The sequence below is a fragment of the Aspergillus karnatakaensis genome, assembly GCF_047715665.1.
Source record: "Aspergillus karnatakaensis strain CBS 102800 unplaced genomic scaffold BJY04scaffold_10, whole genome shotgun sequence".
In the NCBI taxonomy this organism is placed as follows: domain Eukaryota; kingdom Fungi; phylum Ascomycota; class Eurotiomycetes; order Eurotiales; family Aspergillaceae; genus Aspergillus; species Aspergillus karnatakaensis.
The window spans coordinates 296,084-306,979 of record NW_027395722.1 but is presented as its reverse complement, the minus strand read 5'-3'; the positions used below and the strand labels follow the sequence as shown (position 1 = coordinate 306,979).

The 10,896-nt window shown below is 50.3% G+C and overlaps 4 protein-coding genes across 4 annotated transcripts; 3 read left to right on the top strand and 1 right to left on the bottom strand.

The window, feature by feature from the left end:
- Positions 1 to 564: 564 nt before the first annotated feature.
- Positions 565 to 1,857, top strand: BJY04DRAFT_205891 (ubiquinol--cytochrome-c reductase catalytic subunit CYT1; the record flags this gene model as incomplete). Its single annotated transcript, XM_073713645.1, has 5 exons — positions 565 to 639; positions 750 to 898; positions 1,021 to 1,083; positions 1,142 to 1,539; positions 1,592 to 1,857. 5 exons carry the CDS (start codon positions 565 to 567, stop codon positions 1,855 to 1,857), a joined length of 951 nt encoding a protein of 316 aa, XP_073574240.1.
- Positions 1,858 to 1,900: 43 nt separating this feature from the next.
- On the bottom strand, positions 1,901 to 3,535 carry BJY04DRAFT_8261 (uncharacterized protein). The gene has a single exon (XM_073721147.1). It carries the CDS (start codon positions 3,388 to 3,390, stop codon positions 2,251 to 2,253), a length of 1,140 nt encoding a protein of 379 aa, XP_073574239.1. The 5' UTR covers positions 3,391 to 3,535; the 3' UTR covers positions 1,901 to 2,250.
- Positions 3,536 to 3,802: 267 nt separating this feature from the next.
- BJY04DRAFT_182458 (uncharacterized protein) lies at positions 3,803 to 8,776 on the top strand. Its single transcript, XM_073710338.1, has 5 exons — positions 3,803 to 4,723; positions 4,773 to 4,928; positions 4,977 to 5,062; positions 5,121 to 8,205; positions 8,255 to 8,776. The coding sequence occupies exons 1-5, from the start codon at positions 4,343 to 4,345 to the stop codon at positions 8,489 to 8,491; spliced, it is 3,945 nt and encodes a 1,314-aa protein (XP_073574238.1). The 5' UTR covers positions 3,803 to 4,342; the 3' UTR covers positions 8,492 to 8,776.
- Positions 8,777 to 10,725, top strand: BJY04DRAFT_182456 (3-deoxy-7-phosphoheptulonate synthase). The gene is made up of 4 exons (XM_073710337.1): positions 8,777 to 8,989; positions 9,053 to 9,107; positions 9,169 to 10,074; positions 10,134 to 10,725. Exons 1-4 carry the CDS (start codon positions 8,981 to 8,983, stop codon positions 10,283 to 10,285), a joined length of 1,122 nt encoding a protein of 373 aa, XP_073574237.1. The 5' UTR covers positions 8,777 to 8,980; the 3' UTR covers positions 10,286 to 10,725.
- Positions 10,726 to 10,896: the final 171 nt, after the last annotated feature.

Below are 10,896 nucleotides of genomic sequence, written 5' to 3'. Positions count from 1 at the left end.
AGCTACTAGGTACTCAACTCTTCCAATGGCGTAAACTGAGATTTGTCTTCTTCTGAAAATGTGCATTCGTTAATACTATATTATAGTAGCCTTTGTCCGTGACCCTAGAGCCATTCCTTCAGTGGACAGCTACCAATTGTTCGGGCGAAAAAGGCAAAGAGACTCTCTCGGGCAAGTATAGTTGAGCATGAGCAGAGTATTGTTGCAATAATAGCCCAACAGGAAGCTCAGAATCGAAGAATTGACGTTCCGGAAGGCCGAACAAAGTGGTATACACAGAGATGGTGTCATGCAATCGCTGCGGCTCATGGCTAAATGTGTTGTTCCGAGAAATCGCGGTTTCCGCCGAAGGCGGTTAGCACCAGGACGGCAGCCAATCAGATGGAAGGTTTAGGCAATTCCAAACCCAGCGAGAAACTTGACCGTTCGGACAACCTCGACTTCACCTCTGAAAGCAATCTCCTGTGCGCTCATCCGGCCCCCTCACCCCCTCCCCTCTCCCCGTCTCCGGCTATTGTGCCTTCCTGTTTATCTTTTGATCGGAGGGTCCTTCATATCACCAGTATGCTGGCACGTACTGTCCTGCGCAGCGTGCCCTTCCGGGGCGTCGCACGTCAGTCCTTGAACAAGACCTCTTCGGTACGCATCACCCCGGCCTCCGCCTCCATTGGCCTCAATGGACGAGTAGAATCGCTTTCTAGCATGTATTGGGAGCATGTCCAATGGTCAATGACTGACAATTTACCCAGCGTGCGTCTTCCTCAGCTGCCGGCCCAGAGTCCGCTAGCTCCCCCTTCCACCTCACAGTCACTGCGTCCGTCGCTACCGCCATCGCCCTCGGGTCCGCCACGTATCTCTATGGTCAGGAGGCTTTCGCCATGACACCTGCTGAGGAGGGGTGAGTCGACTGAACACATTCTGCCGGATAGCCATCAATCTCGGCTCTTTCCGTTCCCCCGACCGAAACACAATAAGAGGTCCAACGAAGATCATCAAATGGCTGACTTTTGGAATATAAAGGTTGCACGCTACTCATTACCCTTGGGAGCACGCCAAGTGGAACAAGACCTTCGATCATCAGGCGTGAGTTCATCCCTCCGCAGCTCGAGACTCCAATTTTGCTCATGGTTATGCTCTATAGTCTCCGCCGTGGTTTCCAGGTCTACCGTGAAGTTTGCGCCAGTTGTCACTCTTTGACCCGTGTGCCGTGGCGCTCTTTTGTCGGTGTGACGCACACCGTTGATGAGATGAAGGCCTTCGCCGAAGAGAACGAGTACGACACCGAGCCCAACGACCAGGGTGAAATTGAGAAGCGCCCCGGAAAGCTTTCCGACTATATCCCCGCTCCTTACAAGAACGAAGAGGCTGCTCGTTTCGCAAACGGTGGTGCTCTGCCCCCGGATCTTAGCTTGATCGTCAAGGGCCGTCACGGTGGCTGCGACTACATTTTCTCCCTGCTCACTGGTTACCCCGATGAGCCCCCGGCTGGTGCCACCGTCCAGGAGGGCATGAACTTCAACCCTTACTTCCCCGGAACTGGTACGTCTTGACTCGACCGCGCTCGGCTGATTAGGTAACTAACTATTTGTAGCTATTGCCATGGCCCGTGTTCTCTTCGACGGTGTTGTTGAGTACGAGGATGGTACCCCCGCCACGACCTCTCAGATGGCCAAGGACGTCGTCGAGTTCCTCAACTGGGCTGCTGAGCCTGAGATGGACGACCGCAAGAAGATGGGATTCAAGGCTCTTACCATGCTCACCGGTCTCTTCGCCCTCAGCGTCTGGGTCAAGCGCTACAAGTGGTCTCCAATCAAGACACGGAAGATCGTCTACAGCCCGCCCGTCCCCCGGCGCTAGATGGTCGCAAACGGACCTGTATAAACTATGAAAAGTGGAGGATCTAGCGACGATAGCGAGCCGTGATTACTTCGAGCCATAAATCTTCTCGTTAGCCATGTCGTTTTCCCATCTTTCACTCCGGTCTCTCGATTCGATGACCTCTTTCTGTTTTGTTAGATGTTTTGCCAGACACCTGTATCTGTACCTTAGATATTTATTTCCCGTCTAAAACTTTGTGTGAAGAAACCAATGTCACTATTTCCTTTGTTTGCTAGACATGGCCCTTTTTTTTGTAAATTGACTCCTCTCAAATCTTGAATCGTATCACTCTTCATTTCGTGAATGTTCATGTAGGTCTATATATGTCAATGGAACATGTACAGAGACTCGGGTCGCTGACATCACCGAAGCTCATCGCTCAACAGTTCTCTCCCCATCCCCAAATATCCGCTTGAAAACATTATCATAAGAACTCCACATTGAAGCCGTCACAAAGTCAGCGTAACAACCCACCCACTCAGGACTCCGTCCATCCGGACGAGCAAATACCCTCCCCAACATTACCATTAAGAGGAACAAAGGGGCCCACATTGTTATAAAGAGCCCCTTACCGATCTTTTGACGCATCGACGTGACATGGTATGTCTGAATCTGTTCAAGATATTCTCGATATGCAATAGGGAGGTTATGTTCTGCTGCGCCGGTAGTAATCAACTTCAAATACCGGGCGGAGGGTTGCGCGTAGCGCGGTGGGCGAGATGGGAGATCTGATGGTTTGGTATGTGACTCAAGTTGGCGGAGCTCCTCCATGCCTGCTGGAGAGAGGAGGGTGTGGGCCTTGATGGGTTCAGTGGAAGGTTGCTCGGGGATTGGGGCGGCTGGGTCATAGTTCTGAGGGAATGGGTAACAAGTGATCACGATGTCTTTGTATCCCCGGCCGCCGCCCTCTGTTGCGATAATTTTCGCATAGTCCAGGAGCGTAACTTCGTAGACGACGCCGACAAGGGGACCTTTGTAGCGGTCTTGGTCACGTTCTTGGTCTGAAAGGAGAGTGTGCTTCTCTGACGCATCTGATAGGTTGTTCGTGGACTTTTTAGTCGTTGGAGCGTGTCGAAAGTGGGTTCCTGCGAAGCAAGGTTCCATGTATGGAAGGCCGGGGAGGTCGAATGTTAACCGGAGATCAGGAACAATGACGCTAAGTTGTGACAGGGGCCTGATGCCGCGCATTCCAAGGAAGGTCGATGAGGCGAGATTGGATCCATAGGCTAGGTATAGGACGGTCTGGTCGGTGGAGCGAGAGCTGACAAATTCACCTTTGTCGGTGCTGGAGAGCCGGCCTGGGAGGTATTCATCTTGGTCGAGGGATTGTGCTGTGACTGAGGCTCGTTGTCGAGTAGGTCCTGTCTTGGCGAGAGCCTGGTTTGATGTGTCGCTATGAGTGTGTGGAAGGAGATCTTCTTTCAGTTCTTCAAGGGTGGCGTATGACTGGGAGAGCGTGATTGGAGACGGCTCAAGGATCTCCTCTTGCCGTACATCCTGGTTCTTGTGCATTTGGCTGAGTGTTGGGCTGATGAATGCGCAAAGGAGGAATCCCGAGCTGGAGGCTAACTAGAAGGCAGAGAGGAGGGAGATACCGTTGTAATATCAGGTATGCTTTGGTCTTGGATGGCGCGGAGTTTAGAAGGGAGTCTACTTAATTCCATAAGTTAACTAAATCTCGGGCTACGGAAAAGATTCAACGTCACCAACCGGCGCTGCCTGGAATCGGGTCAAGGAACAATCCAAATATCCGAGCTTGCGAGATCCAGATCTCGCAAAACTCGCCATTCGGGTCTCGGAACGGTCATTGGCTGGAAGAATAGGGTGCACCGGAACGGAGGCGGATTATGCCGTCTCTCATCTTTGCTAGTGTCATCAGCTGGCATCCTTCCTGGTGATGACCCGAGGTGAGCTATCTACAAGGGCTTGGGGATCTACGACGTATGAGGCTCGATGGTTTTCTCCGGACTATTTGTACTGAGCATGGGCAGATCATGCAAGGGTCGACCCCAGGTTCCTGGCCTCGATTGCCAATCACATCGCGATCCTCAGGGTGCACTATGGCGCGATCCCGTCAGCCAAAATGATCATGCAGATGGCGCCATTTTGCTTGCTTTGCAGCATATTTTGCTTCACAGCCTGTTTTTGGTGCTCAGAAGTATAATCGTTGGCTTGCTGAATGGACTTGCAGCGACTGACCTCGGTCAAATATGGCTAACTGCTGTTTCGTATCGAGTGGATGAACTTAACCGCGTATAACACTGTCTATAAGACCTTTAGCACTGCTAAATAGGACCCTAATCATAGAAGGATCTGGTACTTACAAATGACTAGGTGATCTTTATAAACCTTGGAGTGCAGCCATCATGTGATGCCACCTTCTCAAGCAATTTGAGCACATTGACGGCCGTCCGTGATTGAGCTCCTGTCCGCAGCATCACTTTCCGTGTCTCTTCAGCCTCATATGCCCTCAAGACGCAAGATGCCATCCATACGCTCAGAAGGGGCTCGAAAGGTCATCTTGTCGGACTACATCGATAAGCTCTGTTCGCTCCTGGAAGACTCACTGGGTGAGAGAATAGCGGTCGAAAAGCGTCTCGATCCCTTTTACTCTTGCCTACTCTCCGATCCGCCGATATACGCCCTCTCAACAGCCTTACTCGGTTCTCTCATTGCTGAAACATCAAGGCCCCAGAATCTCCCTGATCAGCTCCTCTGTTTTATCATTGAGCATGGGAACGAGATCGTCAACGCTTTGAACCTAGTCTCGCTACAGTGCATTTGCATCTATTTGCTCAAATCGTCCACAGGCGATGAATTTGCATTGAGATTGTATATGTTGTTGGTGAGTCGACTTTGATGCATGCTTTGCTTTATTTAACTCTTTCTCTCAGGACGAGAAAGAACCCGTTCCCAATCCCAACTCCGCGCAGCCTCAGTTACCTGATCCGGAGCTGGCAAATTTGATACCAACTGTCCGAAGAGACCTCCTTGACAGAGTTTGCACGATATTCACAGACACAGCAAAACACGCACGGGCACGGAGAATGGTATACTTTCCACAGCCAGAGATGGTGACAGTACACTGACAGAAGTAGGCCGGCAAGGTGCTAGCAGAGATGGTACACAACTCTGAGGCGCTATGTCGACTAATCTGGGAACTAGACAGCGAGGATCATATTAGGTAACAAAATGGCCGTCGAGTCTTAAATGAAGTGTTCGTCTGACATCGCCATAAACAGGCTTATAATCGACTCCCTCACTGATTCGGACACCGTGATATCCTTCTTTGCAAGCACGGTTACCTGTGCCTTACACATTGCTGGAGCTACAGATGCGCTGAAAAGAGAGCTTCATAGACTACAACTGAATACGTCAAAATACGTGGAACGTTTTGGAGACTCGATCCACCAATTTCATTCATGGGTCCAACTGAAGCGGCATCACATACCAGACATACAAGGTAAAATGGGACTAAATGCGCCTCACGATTCTTCTCCTGCGTGCTATCTAGTTGAGTTTGAGGGGACAAAAGCAATGCAGGAGCCTTGTCTCCTCCTGTTCAGTGCCGGCAGACTAGATCTTATAAGCTGCAGCTTGAATGCATCTAGAGAGAGCTTTGACTACGTCTTGATTCGACTGTCAGATAAAACACAAACTAGGTGCAGTTTCTCAGTCTGCGGTGAGGGGCAGAAATCATCGTTATCGCTGTTTATTCATGCTGAAGATACGGTGGTGAAAAATGACCAAGAGCATACTTTGCAGGTTTTACATCTTCTCATCACCCTGGGTGATGATATGACAAACATACGAAAAGCACTTGAATCAGTGGGTGTCCAATGTCAAGCACAACGAAGGTCCTCCTCACGGGTAATCGAGCTGGATGCAGCCGACGAGCTGGACGCCTCTCAAACTTCTGATGCGTCGTCTGATACGACATCATCTACCACTCCAAACCATGTCGGGTGCAAAGCTGAATCGAAGGACTCAGTACCGCATGTCAGTTACGTTTCAGAGACCCCTCCTGATCCCGAATCGCAGAGCAGCCTTACCGAGCTCTCCAAGACTCCCACTCCTCAGGGAACTTCGCCAGCCGACCACCGAAACCATCATTGCCCCATAAGCCCTAGAAAACCTGCAGAGGATCGCCGAAAGGAAAAGGAAGCAGAGAGTATGCTGGAGCTTCCGGTTGATGCTCCTCCGCAAGGGTATTCCACAGATTCTATATTCAAGGATGCACAGAGTAAGAACGATGCTGCCCCCTCGGACGAGGATCATGGCTCTCAAAGTGGACCTGCCCACAATACGCGGTCGAGGACTTTTCGAACAGAGAGATCAGCCTCCGCTAGTACAGCACTTAGACCCATTCCTCCAGACACACAAGAGTCTCTCATATTTCCTAGACGACGCTCCCGGATAAAAATCTATCTAGCACCGAAGAAGACACAAAACAATGAGTTAGTGGATTATGATGAAGACCTTCGACCAGGTGATGGCTCTGTTGAGCCGACTTCAGTGTCATCCCCCCTGTCCAATGATGTTAGCTCTATTGCTTTTGGTCAAAGTCCCATGATGCACCGCAAAGTTTCCGCTAAGAATAAAACGGCCACAAAGAAACCAGTCTTGAAGGCGAGAAAGCGACCCGCGAAAGAAAAGACTACGAAAGCAAAAGGAGTCATTAATGGACAAGCCAAGCATGCGTCGCCGACTAGGCGTACTGGTGACGAAAAAACCAATATCCCTGGCGATAGATCTCTGAAGCAAAAGAATGCAGAGATGGAAGTTAGCAAGCAGGAGGCCTGCATCGAGTCTATTGAGAGGCCAGATAGTACGAATGCATGTACCAACTACCCAGAAGGCGCTGGCGCCGACAATACTGGCCGCCCAAGGGCAAACTCTTACATGCCCCGCCACAACCGCCAATTGACAATGGAATCGGGCCCAAGCGATGGTGGGAACCTCGCAGAGCCTCGTCAAGGTAGAGGCCAAAGAGTGGCGCAGAAGCTCATTGCGGCTCTTCGAGGGAGTATCACACCGAAGCATCTCCTGCACGGCGCTAAGGAGAAGCAACCCGATACAATTAGCAATGAAGCCGTAGGGGTCAATGAGCCTACCGATCCACAAGTTAAATTATTCTCTGATAACCCACATGAGGACTATGAGATGCAACAGTGTGGCGCCCAGGATGTGCTGGATGCTTGGACAGAGGGTATGAGCCAGGAAGTCACAACGGTCGACGAAGCATACTCCGTTATAGATCTGGAAGAAGGTCAAGGTAGCCTGTTGCAACACGGACTCCCGAGTCAAGACTGGATCCTTGATGGTAAAGAAGTAATGTTCCCACACGGCCGGAAAGAGAGAAGCGCAGATGCACAAGACATGTCTTCCCCAATCTCGGTCTCATCTACCGAATCGCCCTCGACCGAGTCTATATTTGAATTCTTCCAGACATACCCTCAGAACGAGCCCAAAGCTGACTACCATATTCCCCCTGACACATCAAAAGGCGGCACATCGCTGAGGAGGAATCATGAGACGGGCCCGCTTCCTAAGGGATTATCCACTGATATCATCATTAAGCAAGACAACGAAGTGGTCCACCTGTTAGACGACAGACCAAAGGGGAGCCATGACAGAGGCGTTAGTGATGCCGTCAATTACTTAGATCCAAGTTCAAAGACAATCGTTGATCAGAACGGAAGTCCCCGACTCGGACAGCTAGCAATGCAAGAACAGGTTACATTGAAACGACAAGCCGCATCCGCTATAGAGCGACAAGGACAGAGGAAACGAAGCAAAGCTCCGACTCAAGGTTCTGATCATCCAAAAGATTTGCATCCAAGTTATGAGGTTCGTAAGCGGGATGATGATAATCAGGAATCTCACGTTGGCACAATGAAGAACCAAATGACGATCGAGGCCATTATCGCACCATTTGATGGCTGGTCGAAAAGAAACCATCCAGAAGTACGGGAAAATGCTGCTCAAAAGCCCTCTGGAGCATCTATTGAGGATATACTAGAAAGAAAAAGGCAGCTGTCGTTCTTGGACCGTCTTAGGGCAAATGATGTCAAACAATGCCCCTCTGAAACCGTTTCAGCTGAACAGTCAACGGCAGAGCAGGAACAACGACGACTGGCGGAGAGCAAAGAACGTGGCTTCATTTTTCAGGGTTCCCCGGCCAGCAAACTACCTACGGACGTCGCCGGTGCAGCGCGAGAAACAGTATCAAAGCTGGCGAACAGAGCTACCAGTCAGCCTGACTGGCAAACATCACTGCATGAACTCCATGCGGATATGCGAAGGGCGCTACTAGACAATAATAGGGTAAGAAGGCCTGACTGCTTCTACTGAGAACTGCTAATAAGTTGTATAGCATCTATCGCATCAGATAAAGAATGAAAGAGCTACTGTCAGGAAAGTGTTGGATGGCTACAGAGAACAATGCCATACTATCCTGGAGGAACTCTACCAAGCGCAAGTGCAACGCATCAGGCTATGCAAACTGCAGATGGAATCCGTCAAACAACAGCACGCCGAAGTTTGTCAAGAGCTGATTAGTCGTCTGGAGGAAGATGAAGAGAGATTGGGGGCTGCATATGGAAGCCAATGAGGGCAAATGTGAAGGATCTGGCCAATTACTCCTATGCCTGGCTCTATGTTGTACGACGTGATGTTGGAGGCGCTGAGATTTCAGCTGAGCGAGAGTATCTGAGCGCCCTGGACTCTGGAGCACAGGAAATCACTAGGACAGACAGTCCAGGTTTCATGAGATAAAATGCAAGGGGTTATCCCTTTGTTGACAGACGAACATGTTGAAGCTGCGAATGAGGATCACCTGAATTACTTCTGACTCACCGGGATCACGTGTAGCCGAGACTCTTTCCACCCGCCCGCAAGCCATCCATTCGAGCTTCCAACTTTTTTTTTTTAAAAACAATAAAGAATATACTTACTGTGTTGTGATAGAAGAGACCAGCTTACTGTCGGCATCCACGAATTGCTGCACCTTGAAGTGTCCTGCAGCTTGCCTCGCCTCCCTTTCACCACAATCCCTCGGCACTTCTCTTCCACACAACAATCTATACTACCCCGCGAAACTATGTCGTCGGTGAGTCACCAAATTCTAGCTATCAGCTCTTCAAAACACACCAATATTGACTCCATACTACAGTTCTTTCTCCCAAACCCCAATCTCGGGGATGCTACTCACCTTGAAGATTCAAGAAGTATGGTTCTGCTCAATTACACTGCTAATGTCACCCAATTGACCAACGTCTTCGCGAACAGTCCGCGGATACAACCCTCTCACACCACCCAACCTCCTACAACACGAAATCGCTTTGACGGAAAAGTCCCGGCAAACAGTCCTCCAAGGTCGAGATGAAGCGATCGCCGTTGCCCACGGCACCGACACCGACAAGCGCCGTCTCCTCGTCGTCATCGGACCCTGCTCGATCCACGACCCGGAAATGGCCCTGGAATACTGCGACCGGCTATTGCAGCTCAAGGAGAAATACAAGGATGAGTTGCTCGTTGTTATGCGCTCTTATCTGGAGAAGCCCCGGACAACTGTTGGCTGGAAGGGTCTCATTAATGACCCGGATATCGACAACAGCTTCAACATCAACAAAGGTCTCCGCGTCTCGCGACAGCTTTTTGTTGACTTGACAAATAAGGGTATGCCAATTGCTAGTGAGATGCTAGACACTATCTCCCCGCAGTTCCTGGCGGATTGTCTCTCCGTGGGTGCGGTGGGCGCACGTACGACGGAATCGCAGGTTCACCGGGAATTGGCCTCTGGTCTTTCTTTCCCTGTCGGCTTCAAGAACGGTACAGATGGCTCACTAGATGTCGCCGTTGATGCGATTGGCTCAGTCAAGCACCCTCATCACTTCTTGTCCGTTACAAAGCCCGGTGTTGTTGCTATCGTCGGTACCGTCGGTAACCCAGACTGCTTCGTGATCCTCCGTGGTGGCAAAAGGGGCCCCAACTACGATGCTGCTAGCATCGCTGAAGCGAAGGAGAAACTTGAAGCCAAGGGCTTGGTTCCTCGTCTCATGGTTGACTGCAGCCACGGAAACTCGCAGAAGAACCACAAGAACCAACCTAAGGTCGCAGCCGTCCTCGCTGAGCAGATCGCTGCCGGTGAAACGGCTATCATGGGTGTCATGATCGAGAGTAACATCAACGAGGGTATGTATTGTATGCCTCAATCTAAACAACAGGAATCATCGCTAATATATCTCGAACAGGCAGCCAGAAGGTCCCAGCAGAGGGCAAGGCCGGTCTCAAATACGGCGTCAGCATCACAGATGCTTGCATCAATTGGGAAGACACCGAGTCTACATTAGAGACCCTCGCGAAGGCCGTCGCCATCCGGAGAGAGAAACTCGCCTCAGCATAGTCGGAGTGCGACTTTCCTATCCTTTATAAGGTTTATTTCTTCTCTAATTTCGGGTATTAAAATGGGCTGGTTGAGTTAGCGGATCTGAATATGGTAAAAGTCTGATGAGTTTGACGACGTTCAAGCTGTGCTCAAACTATTGTTCTCTTGGGTTGCACACTCGATCTTGATTGTAGATAGAGACAGTAGGTATAGGTAAGCCAGAGGGAGGGTTCACGCCGTCAGGGTAGCACTTTCCCTCTTTGCCCCGTCCTGTAAAATGAGCGCACAAGCACCTCCTTGAATGTTTTCGACTAGATATTGGACCTCCTCAGAAGGAGTAGACTAAAGACGCACGTACTTCGCGCAAAGCCCTCGAGCCCTCTTGTCTCCACACCGCCACTGGAGCTAGCTTAATGAACGAGATAAAGCATGTTGGATTGAAATGCGTCTAGTAGACAGTAGATAGTCCAAACCCAGCCTAGATCTGGCGGTGGAGATCTAAACGTCAGACATAGGATGGAGAAGAGATGAGGAAGAAGAGTAAAGCATAGCCCCGAGACTGATATTAAGGCGCTAAAATGATGTAATGAAACGACAGCGTTCTAAGCTAAGAAGGTAGTATCGTGGTA

Excerpts from the sequence above, each read along its gene's own strand:
- BJY04DRAFT_8261 (XM_073721147.1), bottom strand. The coding sequence starts at position 3,390 with ATGCACAAGAACCAGGATGTACGGCAAGAGGAGATCCTTGAGCCGTCT.
- BJY04DRAFT_182458 (XM_073710338.1), top strand. The coding sequence starts at position 4,343 with ATGCCCTCAAGACGCAAGATGCCATCCATACGCTCAGAAGGGGCTCGA. Across the intron at positions 4,929-4,976 it reads ACGCACGGGCACGGAGAATG|GCCGGCAAGGTGCTAGCAGA; the intron begins GTATACTTTCCA and ends TGACAGAAGTAG. Across the intron at positions 8,206-8,254 it reads CGCTACTAGACAATAATAGG|CATCTATCGCATCAGATAAA; the intron begins GTAAGAAGGCCT and ends TAAGTTGTATAG.
- BJY04DRAFT_182456 (XM_073710337.1), top strand. Across the intron at positions 9,108-9,168 it reads TCACCTTGAAGATTCAAGAA|TCCGCGGATACAACCCTCTC; the intron begins GTATGGTTCTGC and ends CTTCGCGAACAG. Across the intron at positions 10,075-10,133 it reads CGAGAGTAACATCAACGAGG|GCAGCCAGAAGGTCCCAGCA; the intron begins GTATGTATTGTA and ends TATCTCGAACAG.